This window comes from Anabas testudineus, chromosome 7, assembly GCF_900324465.2.
Source record: "Anabas testudineus chromosome 7, fAnaTes1.2, whole genome shotgun sequence".
NCBI lineage: Eukaryota > Metazoa > Chordata > Actinopteri > Anabantiformes > Anabantidae > Anabas > Anabas testudineus.
Genome location: NC_046616.1, coordinates 14,566,851 through 14,586,512, shown reverse-complemented (window position 1 = coordinate 14,586,512; position 19,662 = coordinate 14,566,851). Strand labels below are relative to the sequence as shown.

General features: G+C 40.2%; 1 protein-coding gene across 4 annotated transcripts in view; it reads left to right on the top strand.

The window, feature by feature from the left end:
- Positions 1–19,662, top strand: part of LOC113167930 (ERC protein 2-like) — a 132,866-nt gene that overhangs the window by 20,402 nt on the left and 92,802 nt on the right. For all 4 annotated transcript variants that reach the window (XR_003299319.1, XR_003299318.1, XR_003299317.1 and 1 more), the window contains one exon: positions 10,061–10,228. Coding sequence is in view for 1 of the 4 variants with exons in the window: in XM_026368900.1 (XP_026224685.1) it covers positions 10,061–10,228 (168 nt within the window). In the remaining 3 variants the exon portion in view is untranslated. The remainder of the gene's footprint in view (positions 1–10,060; positions 10,229–19,662) is intronic.

Below are 19,662 nucleotides of genomic sequence, written 5' to 3'. Positions count from 1 at the left end.
AAGGACGTCAGGGTGGGTGGAATAATGTCTGTGCATGTGGTTCCTTTTGTAGTGGGCTTGTTTGTGTGGGCAGGTCAGTCAGTCAGAAGGCTGGAGAGACCTGGCAGCTTTTTTTGATTCATGTTTGAAGTTTTCAAACTCTGTGGCTCTAATGATTTAATCAGAGCAGTTAGGGATAGAGGTGGGTTGTACTGTATGGTGGGAGTTGAAGGTGTGTGTGTGTGTGTGTGTGTGTGCGTGTGTTTTGTGGTGAGCATTTAGCATTTTCCTCCATCACTATCTAGACTTGGAACTGATACTTTAGATCTATTTGTGTTTGGCAGAACAGCCTGCTAACTATGTCCACTCATCATTACAGGAAGCAATTTAGGCCAAAATTAGGCCTAATTGTCCATACATGTGCAAGGAATTTTGGCCCTCGCAGTTAGCTGAATACATCATACTTAAAGGAATTGGTTTTCAGTGGGTGGTTATTTGTTCTGTGTACATGTTTTAATTTGTGCATCCAACTTGTACAGTACATGTGTTTCGTTTTGCCATAGGTGTATCTTTATGGCAGAAGAAAAGGAGACATCTCACCTTTGGTCATTTGTAATGTTAGTGATTTGTCCTCCCAAATAAAATCGTTAATTTGCCCACTGTAATCGTAGCTCCACACACACATTATGATTGTATTACATATTATATTTATTATACAATTTAAATCATGTTATCTTATTGGAAAAGACTATAATTGTAGCTGATAAGCGATATACTAGTTGAAATGAAATTGTGGCCTTAGGTAGACAGGTGGTATTTGTATTTGTGTCTATTAACATGTGTGGGTGAATGACAAGGAAACGATTCAGTATATAATAGAATATACAGTATGAACTTCTCCTGCTCTTCTTAATTCTTGGGCTACTGTTGTACAGCTCTAATTAGGTTGAACAGTCCTCATCACTGCTAAAGCCTACAAAGTCTCATCTCTGGTCTGGAGTAGTTTCTTTTTTCCAGTTTCGGAAGTATTTTCCCTTGCTTCGGAAAGGCTAGCGTTTCCTGAACTAAATTGTCAAACCAGAGAATGAGTAATGAATACTGAAAGCACTAGAGACCAGCAATGGCCATGCATTCCTCTTGTGTCTGTCAATCACTTGTTTATAGAGGATAGCAATTCTCACAGAAACTCTCTCTTCCATTCTTTCCATCCACCCACCCACCCATATTATTGCTTCCTCTATCCTCAGAAGTTTGTTTCACCTTTCTCACATCTCATTTTAAAATTCTTCAGGAATCCCACATGTCCTCTTATCCGTGACTACTGGGCCATCATACCCCTACCCATATATGTGTGTGAGTTTGTGCATGTGCCAGGTGGGTCTCATCATGAATGACAGTCATTGGTATAGTTGTCCACTCCCCTAGAGACAGACTGGTTCCCAGATCTGAGGTGCAGCTTCATCTCACAGACACTTGTCTCTAAAAGCAATTTACATAAGGATGGGACAGAGGAAGGACTGGCTACTGAACAGAGCAGGCACTGTGAGCTGGGGAATGAGAAAATGTAACTGTATTTATTTGTCAGTCAAACTCATGGAGCATTTTTAAATTGGTGTGATTGAATCTGTCTCCAGATAACTGGAAAATGTGGAAAATGATGAGTGTGTGAGCATGTTTGCTGGCCATGAATGTGGAAACTTAACCCTTTAATACAGTAGGCGTATTTGTCTTCCCTGCCTCGGTCAGGACAATGCAGGGCTGTAACTATACTCCAGCAGATCTGGTAACCTATCAGAGACCTTCCTGCATATTTAACCAACCATCAACAAAAGAGCAGGACACAACCCAAGTGCAAAAGGGGCTTGCAAGTGCTTTCTCCACATTCAGTTTTCTGAGAGCATAATTTTATAATCAAAAGCTACTCAGACATCTTGGTTGGATTTATTTACAAAACAACATTCTGGTAGGTTTTGGTGCAACTAATTTCACGTTCCAAGACAAGGGAACATTCCTCCACTTTCTAATTTAGATTTTATTGCACTCCCCATCTTGCAAATCCTTAACTTCCAATTTTAAATTGAAACAAAATGTGACACTCAGCTCCTACATGGTTATAATTGCAAAGGCTGCACACCCTCTGATTCCTATCCATCTCTTTCTAAATCCATGGTGATGCATGTACCTGGACACCAGAGATACAGATACAAGTTAATCTGTCTGTTCTCACTATTAAAATCCAGATACTCATTTGTTAGATATTGGTTAGGTATTAGCTTTTCAATGAATAATGTCTTCCAGGACTGTGTGTTCTGTTGTTGCTGCCACAGGTGTCTTTTTCAGCTGTTTCGTTAAGGCAGTCTGAGAGTCACATCGTCTGAATTATTACCTTACTTTCTTTATTCAACAAATCATTTTGCATTAAAAACCTTTGTCAACTAGTTAAAGCTTTGATTTTGCGAAGGTCAATATACTTTGATTTACATACTTCATCAGTTTTGCAGGTGGATACTTACTCATACAGGGGAAATCCAGACCTGAAGTAGACTCTAGGTACTTAAATCAAAGTCTGAATCAGGCACATAAATAACACAGCCATATAACACTTGCTATTTTGTTCCTCGCTGAATACCAGCAGAAGTGTTAAAAGCTGCAGGCCTTTAATGCACATTTTGCAATGTGGCAACATGTCTGTGTTTACCGAGAACAGAGTCTGTGGTATTTCAATTTAAGTTTCTCAGCTGTGACCTCAAATATCTTGCGTTCTCTTTCATCACCGGCGTTTGCAGTGTGTCTGCCAGAAGACCTCCACTGAGTTTTGATTTTGAGGTTGAGGTGTAATGACTCGAAGAAGATATAAATGACTCAAAAATTACTTGCTAACATCAACCATAGTGACAGTGATGAATAGGGCAAACAAGAGGAAAATAAAAAGGGACCTGGAGTGGGAAAAGGAAAGAATCAAGGATAGATGGAGTGACAGGAGGAAGCGAGAACTGAGAGAACAGAGTTGCTTGGTGAATGTCGAAAGCTGTGGGGTTTAGTTAGTGAGTGATGCAATGCTACGGTTTGCCGTGGTCTCTGCTGTACTATTTGTGTTGATCTTTCCTTGTTCTCTTTGCTGATTGATGGTTCATATAGGTAGTGAGGCAGAGAAAAGATGTGGTTTCAACCTGGTTGCACTCTCCCCCGCTGTGTCATCTCCCTCTGTCTTTAGTTCAGCTTCATTCCCATTTGCTTCTTTCGTTCCATCTTTTCTTTTCCCTCACACTATCTGCCTCCATCTGTCTTCTCTCACCCCACCTGTTGGTATTACTACAATGGAGGGTGTACGCATATATATTTTTATAAAGTGCATGTGAATGTGAGAACTTGATGAACTCTGTGTAATGGACAGTGAGGATATTGGCCTAAGCAAATGGAAAACATTTACTATTTTAGGCTGACCACTAATTGTCAACTTCATATTTAAACTCTGGACCTGTTGTGATGAACCCCAACCAATCCAGACCAGTTTTAATATGACCTCATGTGAACTTGGCAGACCACGCTCACCATTCTCAGACCCAACAGCATGCTCATGGGTTCCTGGGGTGGTGCGGTTTGAGATGCAGATGCAGTGTGAGCAGCAAAGCGCCTGCGTCCCCCAGAACAAACATGGCACGGTCCAAAATAAAGCCCCCGCGAGTGCTTTAGAGGCCATGTGGAAAAGCCATAAAATGGAGTTATAGGGGTCAGAATGAGGATGAGATATTTAATGGTTTACACAGGGAATGAGGTAAATATGCGCACAACTGAAGGAGCTGACAAACACAGCTTCTTTGGTGTGCACAGAGCTACCGATACACATATATATGTGAAAATATACACATTAGTCTTGTGAAAATACACACACGCTGCATGCTTCAGCACAAATCATGTGTTAAGCTGGAGGATATCTAAGTTTACTTGCATTTGTATGATGACTTGTCCCACATGAAGGTCTATGGGAAATATGCAGTCTGTCTATTTTGTCATAGTTTCTATTTCTGTAAATTTGTAACTCACAGTGTAATGAGGGCTTTCCTTGGTTTGCTGTCAGTCAGCAGTTGGTTAACCCAAAAGCAACGAGGTGCTGAAAGTGACAGCTTGGGACAATGTGCTTCTTTCTTTTCTTTTAAAACTGTATTGTGTCTATTTAGGCCAGTGGCTGTCAGAGTGTGGGGCACTTGTGAGGCCACTATTGGGGAATTAAGACACGAGAGGTGGGTTAAACCAATGAGTGGAAAAAGGTATTTTTTGTGCCTGTCTTCAGTAATGCTTTTATGTAGATCATAAACAAACAAATGGATCATTTATACATGTCCCCTTCCTTGGCCAAAGTGGGTCACAAAAGCTCTTATGGGTAGTTAGGGCTGCCCTCGCTGAGTCCTCTCTCCTCACATGTAACCCACTTTGATGCCCTAATGATAACCTCCACTTACATAGTAATCTGTAGTGTGTACAGTATGTATTGACCCTGACAGCATCAGCTGCTATCAACTGTCCAAGAGAGCATGTTTTATGCTGGACAATGAAAATGAAAGATCTGAGACATGAGTTACCTCTTCTCATTTTTAAATATGGGGCAATGCTGCTCTATGCCCTGCTGGTTGTAACTGTATAACCAGCATGTGAGGCACCTAAATATACATAGTTTCTTAGTACAGAAGAAAATAAATGTTTTGTGCTAAAAACTAAACTAAAAGATAATGTTTTAGTTAAAAATGCCCCAATTTCAAGACCAGAGCCCTTATTATGTCAGATTTACTGTATTATACAGTATACTGCTCATCCAGTCAGTGTGTTCTACACTAAAAGGTCCTGAAGCTGCAGTACACCATCTTGTTGTCTGACACAAAAAATTTACTTAACATTAACTTCAGAAGTCAAGAATATTTAAAGCACTGTGTACTGTAGACCTTCATTGCGCTCCACATGTTTGTCATAGTGACTGTTCGGTGTGGTTTGACAGGAAATGGATTTCCTGGAAGCAGGATGTTGCAACTGGCATGCAGCACTGGAAATGATCAGGAAAAATAATCAAAGAAGGAGCAAGTGTTAATGAGGGGGAACGCCTGCAGCGTCTCTTCCTTTATATGCTCGTGTGTGTTTAGTATGTGTATCGTCTGTGCGCGTGTGTGTTCTCTCTACTAGTGGAGGTAATGATGATGGATGGAGGGCGAAAGAGGGACTGAGGCAGCTGTGTGCTGTCTCAATCAATAGTGTGATGGTACTCGGTACTCGAGTCCCCCTGTGTTATCTTTCTGGATATTTAACACAGACGATTTAGCGGACATGCCAATGTCCAATACCAGAAGTGGGACTGACTTTTATGCTTTGACAGAAAACATTCATTCATATTGTTGACAAAGTTCCTTCTGTTAGTGCATTCTGGGAGTTCTGTGTGAGTATGTTTATGCTTTCTTGTCTTCTTTTTTTTTTTTTGTTACATCTGTGCTTTCCTGTGATCTCTCTGTAGCCTGTGGGCAGACAGCTGTGTTGCCATGGTTTTACTAACAGATGTTGTGGTGTACAATGAGGCTGTGCCCCACTCTCTACCCTGCAGCCCCTGCTGTGAGGCAGTTTACATCCGCTTATTATCTCAAGCTGGCCTTGAGGTGATCTGTTCTCTGACTGTTGCCTTATCCCTGGCTTTGATGACACACCTCAAATGACACCCAGCCTCAGCCCCAGGACAGAGAATGTCTCTCATTTCCGCACAGATCAGCCCCAGTGTCGTCATGTCTGGCAAGGCCAGCTAAGGTGGAAAGGAAATCTTCAGTTTGTGTGCATGAGTGTGTGTATTAGTAAAACAGAAGAACTTGGAATCATGTCGGTGCTCATACACATGCATGAATGCATATACAAAAAAATCCCTTTCTCTTAAGGCCATCTAACCTCACAACCTTCAACAGTAACCTCCTGACATGAATTGATAGTTCCTATTGCCTCATCTGGGAACTATGGATCATTTAACACCACATCAATGTGAGTAAAGAACACCCACAGTCCAGTGTGGTTCTACACTATCTAAATGAAGCAATATAGTGAGTATGTCTTTTAAAAGCTGGATATTACAATTTCTATCAGTGACCTTTCACCAGTAGTTGGGTGTTTGAACCCAGCAGTCAGTGTTCATTCTCTTCCTTCTTCATCACATGCTGACAGTGCTTTTCTCTTTGATGCATACGTTTCAACAAAGGATTTCTCTAGTGATGTAGCATCATCTTGAAATTAAATATGCTTCATTCTTTTTAGTGATACAGACCAGACCTGGCCACATGAATGGCTAGACAAACAAGACTTAGTTGAATATTATGTCATAAATTTAAATGATTAATTTAACAGCACAGGCCTTTAAATAAATTAAGTCTCATGGCTCCCCTTAGCTGTATTTATACAGGCTGGCTGGGCGTCATACAGCCAGAGAAGTGACTCACACAGCTGTGTGCTGTGCACCACAATGTTTGAGCAGACCGGGGACCAGAAGTCAGGTACGAACGTTTGTGGCAGTGAAGTGACATTCAGGCCTTGTCCAACAACACAACGACCTGAGTGAGAGTCTACACCTGTGCATGTACAAGATCAGAGACTCCTAATAATTGTTACTGGGAAATGTGAGATAATATTAGGTATGATTTGTGTGATCAACCTACCACTCTCCTTGGAATATTAGCTTCCAGTGTGGGAGTGCAACTGTTTTTATGCAAACAATAAACAGTACATTGGAGCAAGCCCCTGCAATTGCTGTGGTCTTCCTATGATTCTGGTTCTGCCGTTTTGACTGTAGTCTCCTCATATAAGGCCTTTCTTGTTTATTGCCGCACAGAGCTAACTCTAGACCTGATACCTTTGCACATTTGCCTGCCAGAAAATCTTTTATGATGAAATGTGAGACAGGAAAATGGGAGGCGAGGACAAATAGAGAAGCTGTTTTCTTTAAGCCTCTATTTTACATCCAGTGTCCAGAATCCATATTTGGCTGTCATTTAAAGCATGAGAGAAGTCGAGCAGTGTGTCTGTTTATGCATGTGTGCATGCTTGCATGTTTAATTGCAGGTACACACGTGTGCATGTAAAAAACGGTTGATTTTATGCATATGCGTGTGTACACTTCAGTTTAATTTAGTTGTTAAAAATTGCAGCATATTGAGTAATATAGTAATATAGTCTTGCAGCCACAGAATCTTGAAAACATATCAAGATCATTTTTCAAACGATATGGTGCTGAGTGAGGGGCTGGAAAGCTTAAGTGGGGTTTTGGGAGTGATTATAGATGTATTTTTAATTCATCTATTTGGTAGAACAGCTCAGTGCAGTCTCCAGTGTCCCCTTTGGATTTGAACTGGACCAAACTGGACAGTAGTGGATCAGTCCAATTCTCTTTCTTTGTTTTTTTTTTTTCTCTCATGCACTAAAACTGCTGTAGTGCAGAATGTTGCCCCTTAGTGTCTAAATATCCTGGATCGTATGAGTACCCAAGTTACCCCAGAGACCCCCGGAGTGTTGCTTTGTGTGTTACCTCTCTCATATGGAAACACAAATCTACACAGAAACTACAAAGCAATGATTGGGTGGGAAATTATGGCCTGTCCCAAAAACAATCTGGCTTGAAGGTCCGAGGGAGTTCTCACAGATACACATCACTTTGTCTTGCCAGGAGACCTGTACTTTCAAACAGCAGTAGGGAAACTCCTGCAGTGTTTAGAGCATGGATAAAGTTTTTAAAAAAGAAGTATCCTGTGCCGGGTGAGAGAGAGGTTTGTGATGTGAAAGATGATGGAAATTGAAGGAGAGAGGTTAATCACAAGTACTTGTTGGTTGTCTATCATCTCAGCATGTGTGCTAGCTGATAAAGCCAAACTGTAACAGGCCTGCTGATGTGTGTTTTAACCAGGGGAAGCAGCATGTCAGTGGTGTTAATATGCTCAAGCCATATTATCTATTAAAGATTCCTATCCTATCATCTCTAACTACCATCTTTCACCCTTACACTCATCTCTCCCTTTGTTTTCACCCTTGTTCATGTCCGTCTCACTGTTCCACCCTCCTCATCTCTCTTTGCACCATGGTTGGCAGCAACGAGTGCTTTAAGAGGGAATTAGTAGGGTGTCTGTACAGTACTATGACAGCTTAGTGGGCCAGTGCATGTGAGACAGCAGGGATTTCCTGTTAGGCCTCTCTGCTGAATTCTTGTTACATTACTCCTTGCCAGGTGGAGTCGGAGGAGAAGGGGTTCGTGCTCCTCTTTCTCCCACACACAGTAGCATACACACACATACACACTTCTGTAATCGTGCATGGGCATTGGCACACAATGATGTGTGGTCACTGATATACTGTACATACAAAGGATTAGTGGTGTCACTGGTGTGTGTGTGCCAGTGTGTAGTGGGGAGGACAGAGCATGCCTCAGTATGAGCCTCTGGTTGTCTGCCAGAGGAGCAATATGAGATAAATACTTCACCATCTTACACCTGGGGGTCCTGGGCTGCTTCTAATGCTGCTACCTGAGAGGAGCCCTCTGCATGTCTTCAGTCTGCATAGTGACCTGTCATTTTACACATGCAAATACACACACATACCGTACAAGCAGCTAATAACTGTAACTACTATGACCCAACGTAACCTCACCTCTCAATTAAGTTGTCAGTATAATTGTTTACTTATTGGTTTCTGAATTACTGATAACCGATAGTGGAAGACATATTCAGTAGAATGTAAACACACTCCATCACACAGAGAAAAGTTTTTCATGAGTAAAAATACACACATGTACATACACATAAGGCATCACAAACACTAGAAGGTATATTTTTAAATTGTGGCAGTAATCAGGTTGGTAGTTAATCCTGCATTCAATTTTTTATTTTAAGATCATCAGTCTTTTCATTTAGCAATGTGAAGATTATTTCATCATTTTAATTCTGTTAATTATGCTAACAGTATCACAGTTCCTTTATTGTATAATTTCACCATTGGATTTTAAACTCTAAATATGCAAATCAACTACAAATGTTAAACTATTGTAATACACTATAGTATTTTCTCTTAAATGCTGCTGAAGTTGATAACTACGAGTACCTCACAATTATACTACATACTATATGTATAGTACTTGAGTAAATGTACCTATTGACTTTCCACTAGTGTCTTCAGCACACTTCCTCTCTTTATCTATGTACACCCAGTGTGGAAAAACTGGAGAGCACAAACAGCCTTTCTTACACCTTCCCTTTATCTACTTTGTGTGTGTGTGTGTGTGTGTCTGTGGAATTTGTATAAAACACACATGCACACCTTTTAAAAATTAGGTTCAAGTGTGAGTTCAAGTGGGTTCATTCATTTCACTGTGGAAAAAAGTGCTGGAAATGTAATCAGGTGTGAAGAGTAGCAGAGGAGCACATAGTTTGCTCATAACAGCCAGCAAAGAGTGTGGATATACTATATGTGTTGGTGTACATGTGGGTGTCACTGTAGATGGTGCAGCAGAACACGATATACATCCAATATGAACGTCTGGAGTGAGCTTAGATATCACTCATGTCATTGCAAACAGCCAGCTGCTGAGGGTTTTAGTGTGTGAGTGTAAAGTATGTGAGCAGCCTGATCACTGAACGCTCAATAGTGAACGATGGGAAATGCTCCAGACCCCTTTTCTCTCTCACATATACTTTTACAGTGGTTTGTATTATAGTCATTAGGTCAAAGCTGACGTTTTACTACTTGTACATTTCAACAAGTGAATGTGTTGAGATATGTCACTTCCAGTACTGAATAATAACATATGGACCAGGGCCACCTAACTGACAACTGCAAAAACTTTCTGTCCAGTAGAATCTATTAAAAACATATTTCCAACCTATGCTATAATCTTGCTTGTTCAGTTCAACTGTATGAACGCTGGACTTTATCAACCACTGCGACTCTCATTTCCCTTTCTGTTTACTCGTCTGTTAGTACAGTCTAAACATTTGCATTGTACAGCAGCTGCATTGACTATTGTAGTGCTCATGTTTTTGTTGGAACTCATATAAACACTTCTTGTTTTGGGTTATTCTAGGTAGATGCTCTACGGGTGCGTCTGGAAGAGAAGGAGCAGTTCCTGACCAAAAAGACCAAGCAGCTGCAGGACCTGACTGATGAAAAGAGCACGCTAACGGGAGAGATCAGAGACATGAAGGACATGCTGGATGTCAAGGAGAGGAAGGTTAATGTCCTACAGAAGAAGGTAGGAAGTGTTGAATGGCAACATTCAGATATTTGTTTATTGGACAGGTGTTTGGTTTTTAATTTTGATATTTGGATATTAGTTTTTCTTTGACTTTTTTCACTAAATGTAGGATATCAGGCATAATTTAACTTTGATTTTAACATAGGCTGTATCTCAGCTTGGGTTCCTGACATCCCTCTCACTCACCACAGTGAAGGTCATGCAGCTAGTTCGCTGTGATAATGTTTGTGTATTGAATTATGAATGAACACTGCGCTGCAGCATGTATAAGGCCCCACAACTGTACTGTTTTGGTCACTGCTCTCACATCAGACTTACATTTTGTCAGGTTGACAGAACATAACTCCAGAAGAATGCTAATGTTACTGTGCTTTCTAATTTTTCTTTGTACTTAGAACAATAAAAGAAATCTTGCAACTATACCTCATGAAACTGAAACAGCTCTTTCTAGAGCACTCTACTTTAAAGCACTCGTAAGTCACTTTGAATAAAAACGTCTGCCAAATAACTAAATGTAAATGTAGTAATAACCTTTCAAAATCTTTTTTTGTTCCTTTTCTGTTCTGCAATTTTCAGGCAAAACTGCTGCTCACTGAATTAGTAGGGAATTCCTCTATAGACCAACTGTACACAAGCAAAGGTCCCCTCTCAACTTCCTTTTTTCTTCTTGTCCTTAAATTAGATCTCCCTCTCTCCTGCCACCCTTCACTTTGCTGGGTTTAATGGAAAAGGTTTCCAAAGGTCACATGCATTTCCATAAATCTGTGTGTGTGTGTGTTTGTGTGTGTGTGTGTGTGTGTGTGCACTGTATATATACACAAATGTGTTCAAATGCCCATTTTTGTTTATGTGGCCTCCAGGAGTTTCTGTATGAAATGTTTAAAGATGATCTTAATGTGTTGTGCTCCTTACAGTTTATTATGCAATACTCATTTGGATTTAACCTGTAGGTATTTATTCAAGGTTAATCAGCCTCTCTCTGCTTTGGGACATTTTATTCATGGTTGATGTGAACTTGCATTGATGGTGATTGGCTGGTGTGTCTCTCGCCAGTTTTTGTTCCTTCAATTCTGTTTTTTTACGTGCCTCTTTGCAGAAACCCTCCCCCCCTCCCCTGTGTCCTTGTGCATTTTCCCTTTTTCATTCTTTCCTTTCAGCACACCTTACATAAGCCTCCCCCCTCTATTCATCATTTCGTAATTTATTTTTAAATAAATCGTGGCATGAATACAGCACCTCTTTAGAAAGTGAGCTGGAGTAAGATGAAGTATACATGACTTGAAGTGAATAGAATAGAAGAAGCAAGTATTTTACGCTGTCTATGGACAGGCATCTCATTCCATTTGCCACACTGTATACACTGACCACCATTAGATTGGTTTTCCAAACTTCTTACTTCCCAACAGTCCCACGAGGCTATAACTTACGGTGCTGTGTCTATCGGGAAAGGCAGGAGGGGAGCTAAGAGTCAATGGTAGTTTCCTTTCCGGGCTTCATACTAAGTTACTGCTGGTTATTGTAAAATACACAAAGCTCCGTGTGTGTTTGATGTCTTTGCAGGCAGTATGACGTTCTCCCCAGACATCAATCTAAATGCCAGGGATGTATTTCTCAGCTAGTGGGTGATTGCATGTTCTTCAGTTATGACATGGATCCTACATTTAGCGAATGTGCTGAGGCTGAACTGAAAATAGTAGCCTAAATTGTGGTGTGATGTAGCTTTTGCTGTCAGCCAAAGTTCAAATACCTCAAATGTGTACTTTCATTTATCATTATGACATTTTAAATGATGGTTCAAGTGCAGTGTGTATTCAGTGCACCTTAGTCAAAACATTTTAATCTCCCCTGACTTTAGCATCTACCTCTTTTATTGAACTGTCTTAGGTAGAGGCTGAAACCGCTTTCCTGAAAATCACTCACAGTATAACTTTTTTAAAGAAAATCAAGTCAGACAAAAACAATTGTTCTGCTTCTGCAGATCTCATAGCCTAATACATGTATTAAGGTGGCAAATAACCTGCAATACCATCACTAAATTACCCAGTAGTATGCATATAAGAATTTAGGATGAATAAAAAAATCAGTCTCTAGACTGTAAATGACAAAAGTGTGCCAGGACTCTGAATACTGTAGTACCTGACTTATCAGACTTGTTCACAAAGGCACATTTTCCAGTTGTTGCCCTGGATCTAAATAATTGCAAACTTGTAACATTGCTGAGCAGTCCTAAATATAAGTAATATACATTATGTTTTTAAAAGAATTAATTAAAATAAGTGATCCTGATTTCTTTTTTTTTAAGACTCAAATGTTGTTTGGACTTCAATGGAAAACAGACCTAACAACAACAAACCTAATAATAATAATAATAATAATAATAATAATAATAATAATAATAATAATAATAATAATAATAATAATAATAAATATAATTATGAAACGAGTGCATTCATTTGATTTAATGGTTGTGATTTCTGATCCCATTGCATTTTTCTGCGTCTGACGTGTGCTACATTTCTGGGTGCAGCTGCAGTTGTCATGTTTGTCCCTGCACGCTCAAATTGAAGTGTTGAGAGATCTGGTTGTAATCACATTTTTGACAGGACACTTTTTGTGTCTGTACACATGCAAAACCAAATAGAAGGGTTTCTTTCATGCTTTCTCAACTGAGAGTTTTCTCTGGATGGTATGCAAAGATTTTGCTGTTGACCTCCCATTAATGGGAATTTTTCAGAAGAAGAGGAAATACATTTTGATGTTTTATCAAGGGGACAAACTGACAAAAACCTCAATAAGCTGTTTCAATAAGTCATTTTTGGCAAATATGGGTATTGTTGTGTACCCTTGGGAAATGATTTGGTTGGTTTAGGCTGTCAGTGGGGAAACTGTGGTGTGAAAACTAGAATGGCATAATTCCAAAATGTCCTTAATAGAAAGTTAGTGAAATGTAGCGGCCTCAATACAACTGTCCTGGCTCATGACTAGTGATGCTCATAATCAGTTGTTTATAATGTTAAATAACTTTTAAAGGGTTGATTTGCCCATGTGGGTAATAATTTAAGGTGTCAGCTTGCAGATCTAGATTGGGATGTACTGGGAATAAATGCATTTCTGAAGATACCGTCAACAGTTTTTATGGGGACTCTTTCTTCAGTAGACAGTAGTTCCAATAAAAACAATCACAATGAGCTCTGTGGATTACCCAGAATAAACAAGACGTTGTTTTTGGAAACATATGTTGCTGTAGATGTTTTTAAATGGGTTTTTTTCCATCCTGAAAGCACCACAAAAATGAACTTCCATTACTGGAATTCCATTGTATGTGGATGGTGTCAGAAGACCTGACCCAAGGCCAGAAAATGTATAGCAGGATATCTCTGGAGGATATGAGGATATACAGTTAGGTCCATAAATAACAGAATACACATTCACTACACTGAATTTGGAATGAAGCACTGGGGATGTGAAGCACATGCAAGACCTTCACCTTTAATTCAAAGACCTGTTGTCTAGTTATGGTGGGTGCCATGTTCTTTTCATTTAATAAGGTATATCTTACATACTCAAAAAGGAACTTGATATTACAAATAAATGTTTTTGGCACCTAAAACCTTTGCTGTGAACAAGTTAGATAACTTAAAAGTCAGCTGACTGGCAGGCTACCTCCTCATAAAATGATCAGCTCAGATTGAATGAACTAACCTCGGTTCACAGTGCTATTAATCTCTTGTATGTTCTTTTGGGTAGGTGTAATGGTTAGCACTTTTGCCTCACAGCATGAAAGACCCTGGATTGAATCGACAGGTCGGCAGGTTGCCTGTCTGTGTGGAGCTTGCATGTTCTCCACGTGTCTGCGTGGGTTCCCTCCAGGTGCTGTGGCTTCATCCCACCTCCAAAGACATGCGTGTTAGTTTAATTAATGACTCTAACTTGCTCATAGGTGTGAATGTGAGTGTGAAAGGTTGTCTGTCTATGTCTGCCTTGCGATGGACTGGACCTGTCCAGGGTGTACCCTGCCTCTCGCCAGACGACAGCTGGGATAGGCTCCAGTATTCCTGTGACCCTCGAGTGGACAAGCAGTTAAGAAAATGAATGGATGTTATTTTATTGATGAAGAGAGTCAAAGTGTATTCCAGACATATGTCATCCTTCTGGAAACTTTGAGCAGTTAAGATGATGCATCTATATTTTATGACAAGCTCTCTATTAACAGGTCTAATTCACTCATCACTCAGGGTGTTTGTGATGATGACACAGGCTGATGACAAGTCAGCTGGTGCATGAAAAAGTTAATCTGTCTTTGTTTATTTGTGTGTGTGTGTGTGTCTGTGTGCGTCTTCGTAGGCTCGCTCTCTTCCTAGTCATGAGAAATTGACATCTGGAAAACAAAGAGCAAAAACATCTGCATGATGTGGATGTGGGTGTAATATAAAATGGAACAGGAGAAGATGAAAAAACTTTGAATGTAAATAACACCAGGTTATATCAAAGTGTAACAAGTGAGCCTCTTCATGTTGCAGCTTTAACTGCTAAATCATATATTTTATTATTACGTTTGTTTTTACTTTTATATAGTTATTAGCAAGCTTGTAGCTTCACTCGCTTTTAGCAAATCGAACAGTTTCTACCCCACAAACCACACGTTCATCTGTTACATGTCTGTGACTTTGAAGTTAAAGGATCTGGTCTCCTGTGTTTGAAGCGTGCAACATGTAAATGGTAACGTGTCCTTCTTTAGCCCCTCTTTATAATACAGCAAGTGATATTTTACATACTGAAGAAATCACTACCAGGCTGGGTTAGAGTTAGACAGTGCTAAGCACAGTGATCTCCAAAATGACCCTTATTCAGATTATTATAGTGCGTCACTGCAGTTAACCTTAAAGTGCAGTAGAACTCGTTGATGCCATTTTCTGTCTCATTTGTATCTTTTCCTTCTTTTGGTGTGTCCATGGACGGCCACGATGATTTATAACATGGAATCATGATGTCACTGTTGTAGTTTGAGCTTTGCATTGATCCTAATAGTTAGAGGCTGGAGTATAAGTACAAATAATGAGGAACTGGTTTAAAATGTAAAAAAAAAAAAGCTTATGCAAGATTTGTGTGGGCATTTTTAGTCTGTGCATGTATCACAACACAGAACAGTGGGAGCTCTGTTTGAGTCCTTGGTCTATGAGACCATGACCAATTCATAATGATGGATTTATTTATTTATTTTTTCATTTTTGGTTCCTTGTTTTTTTTTTTTTCTTTCGCTGGGGGCGTGGGGGGGGGGGGGGTGCACATGCAGAGTCGGTTGTGGTGCGGTTTTGGCATACATGTGTTATTCATGTTCAAACATTGTGGTCATCTTAATCCATATTCATGCTTTTAAAAAGCCTGGGTGTGTGTATGGAAGTATAGTATCCCCTATCATGTTCCCCCCCTATAGCAACCACAGGCTGGGAGATTCTATTACGTCTACAAGTGTGTATGTTTGTGTGTGTGTGTCTGTATAGAAAGATGCCCTGTATGGGAACAGTTTCTATTAGTTGTGATAGTGTCTAGCAGATCCCCAACCTAGACTTTCTCAGGGGAACCAATCTGTTCCAGCCCATCCTCTGCCAGGCTCTTTCAGCACTTGCTCTGACCTGGTGTCATCGCTGGCTCTGACCTGGTGTCATCGGCACAGCTCAAGCTTTGATTGTGAAAAAAAGTAGAGAGAGAGAGTGATATAGAGATAAATAGAGATGTTCCCTGGCCTTCTCCATTTCCGCTCCCCCACCCGCTCTTTTGGCTCTCTCTATGGAGCAATTGCTCCTCTGTCTGTTCATTTTTCATAATGTTATGAGGTTTTCACTTTAGTTGAAAAATCCTCCATTCTCATGGTCCATGTTGAATGAATGGATGTATAATATATAATGACTCTTTTCTGTTAATGTTGTATTAATTTAAGAAAACTACTGCAACCATACGTGCTTTTGCTGACCTTGTTTTCCCAAAGCAACAATCCATTTCTTTTTCTCTCTGTTTGCTCCCTCTTCCCACATGTTTTACACACCACCCCAAAACAACGCTGGTCACTGTTGAGTGTGGATAGAAGCAGAAGTGCTGCATGTTGACAGAAAGGAAAATATTAGTTCACAGTGTGCATAGTGTTCATTGTGTTCGTAGTGTATGTGTTAGTTTACTATTTTTATAAACAAATATGAACATTGCACGGTGCTGCCAGAGTGTATCCATATAGGACAGACAGTCTCTCTCTCCTATTTGAAACTACTTTCTAAAGCAGTCGTATTCCAATTATCTGAGGATACGTCAATTGGATAACCTCTATGATTGAGTGACAAAAATGTGTTAATTAAACAAAGTTGTACAAGATAGCAGATCTTATCTGAACACATGTGCACTTGAGAAGCAAAATTAACAAAAAAGTTCTGCATTTCACCAGCAGCTGAGCAGTTAATTACCCAACCTTCACCAATACTTTTACTACTTTTGGTATTATGAAGTAGTAGAAGAGGTGAATCAGTTAAACATCACCTATTGTCATGTCCTTATTTGGATCCCATTGTGTAATGGAAAACTATTCAGCACTAAATTAGCTAATTGTATTGACTTCTTGTGTCAGTGTCAAGTGCTCTGATACTTTAAGGTACACAATTTGTTCAACATTGTGAGTGGCTGACCAGCCAACCAGAGCTTGATATATTGCACGCTGTGCTGTAAGTATTTCAGGTGAGTGATTGTGTGTGTAACAGCTGAATTGTGAGCATGGGTGATCTTGATAGATCTGTGATGAGGCCACCAATGCCTTTCATCCTAATGGGTTCCATGTGACCAATCACAATGCAGAGGCATGGCTACAGATAAGCCTGCTGGAGCTTGGGAGGTTCCTGGTTAACAGCCTGCGATAGGCCTCGTGTATCCCCCTCTGCTCCTATCAGCAATCAGCCGGGGTTAATGTAGAGAGCCTGGGGCTGGCTGATTGGAGCCAGGCTACACATCAATCAAGACAAACCCAGTGTCGAGCCATATGTCAGGCTATCAGACCATCAAATGTATTTGATGGGTCTCCAACTTGATGAAGAACTTGAACTTGACTGTATCCTGATGATGACATAAGCCATAACTCAGGCTGACCTGTTTCAACCTAACATGTCGGCAGTCCAGTGTTAGTATTTCATACTTTAAGATTTGAGACAGGCCCTTCAGTCCCTGTCTAACCTTCTCAGAGTGGGTCACAGTTCGAGTCATGGTGTCCTTGTTGAATCTTCTGACTGTGCACAGTATTTGTCCTGTCTGACCAGATCACTGTGAAATGGGCCTGAAGCTACAGGATCACACACGTCTGCTGTGCTCCCCACCATGTGGCCACATATCTTCTTCTTCTTCTTTCTTTCTTTCTTTCACTCTCTCTTTCTTTCTTTCTGATCAAAGTGCTTCCAGTCCTCCTCTCCAGAAGGAGAAAAAGAGAAGAATTAATTCTAATGGTGTTGGGAGAGGAAGAATAAAGCGTCAGAGTAATTACCCAGCAATCACCGCAGCATTCCGCAGCTGAGGGGGGCAGAGATAGGGTCTTGAGCCTAAAGAGCATGGACATGGATCAACTTGGCCGGCACACATACAGACACACTCAAACTCACGTACAGCCCAGCTTGCACAAGTGCAATCTGTCTTCACTGAACAGCTCTGGGTCTGCAGGAGTCTCTCCCCGATCATTTTGCTCTGTGGCCAACCAGGAGAAATCACTATGAAAACAACACTCGCTTAATCTTTCTCGCTGTCATTCTCTCGTGTATGTCTGCCTCTCTTTGTGTGTTGGATGTGTAAATTATGTGTTAGTGTGTGCTGGTGCCTAATTGATATGTATGAATGCAGCGGAGGGTCTCTGCATGAATGACTTTGTGGAGGAATGTCCAGGGAGAGGGGGAGGATGTCTGCTTGTCATGTGTGCACATGCTATATGCAGCCTCTATCACCTGAACCTGGCCCAACATTCACGATAACAATCACAGTCTGATTGTGTGTGTGTGTGTATTTCTCCGAGATTGGTACGAATGTTCAGAATAAACCACATGTTACAATGGCCGTACAGAATTAGAAAATTGCCTGTGGTTTCCTGTTTGTGCATGTGTGTTCATATGCAAATGTCCTTATGCACATAAACTGGCAGCGGGCCTCATTAAGCACGCTACTTAAATATTTTTGTTTCACTAAGCATAAATTAAGATTAATCAAACTTTTTTGATAGTTTGACATTTTCAAAAAGTCTAAAAATGGGACTTATGCCTTTTACTTTTATAAATTAAAGGGGTAATTAAAGCTGATCTTGTTCTCTAGTTGATTAATATCATAAAGAAAGATTCATTATAAATCATAGGAAAAAAAGTCAGGTGCATGTTAAGCTCATATCGCCTGCCAGGCAGCACTAAAACAAGCAGTAAGCCTTTAATGCATACAAAGGGGTTTTTGTGAGACTGTTAATGTTGGTAAAAGCATTGTTAATGTGTTTAGTTTAGTAGATGTGGTCTTTTATCCTGCTTTCCAGTAGTTTAGGTATTTAGAACACATACTGAACAGCTGAGATAAGCTGTGTTTTTATTTATGCAGAATTAGCCTGTACTGTGGTTTTAGCCCACATGCAAAGTTAAAATAATACAATGAACTTTTGCCTCCTAACCACCTTGCTGGTGATGGCAGCTGCACTCATCTGTTTAGGAGATCTTATCTGAAATTCCTTGGCTCCCTCCTGTAGTTTTGCCTGCATACGGTTTGTCCTATTTCACGTTTCATGGCTTTTTTTCACTTCTTTTACGTGATTTTTTTCTTCTTAACATTTTTTTTATTAATTCGACCATCTATTGTATGTATTGATAGTGATATAATTGATAAATTAGGCTCATTGTGCGTATTTATATCTGTTCTTTATGCTTATTTGAAATGTGTATGTGTGTCTGCCTTGGTTTTGTGTACTTGCCTGTGTGCCTGCATTTAAATGAGAGTAGTAAAGTATCACTGATGGACACAAAGCACCTTTGTATTTCCCAACATGAATTGGTGGTTAGGGGCAGAAACGTTGGGGCAGTAGAGAGGAGGCTGCTGTGAGAGTCACAGACCTCAGTTGTAATTGTAGTGAAAACCATAGAAATGTCTGCTGCTTTCATTTTAACCTAGTTCTTGGCTTTAGGGTAGGCAAAGCTGTGCTTGTTTGGCTTGTCAACACTGGCTCTTGCCTCTTCATAGATTTTTTTGTTGTTGTTGTTGTTTTATTTAGAGGCAAAAGAGGTTTGAACAGGACAGCAGATGTAGACAGACATGCAGGCACGCTAGCACACATGCAGGTACACAGTGACACAACACGTTTTTATGTGCAACTGTACCCAACCCTCTTCTGCAGGCATGTGGCCAACAGATCAAAGCACAGAAAAAGCCTTTATTTAATTCTT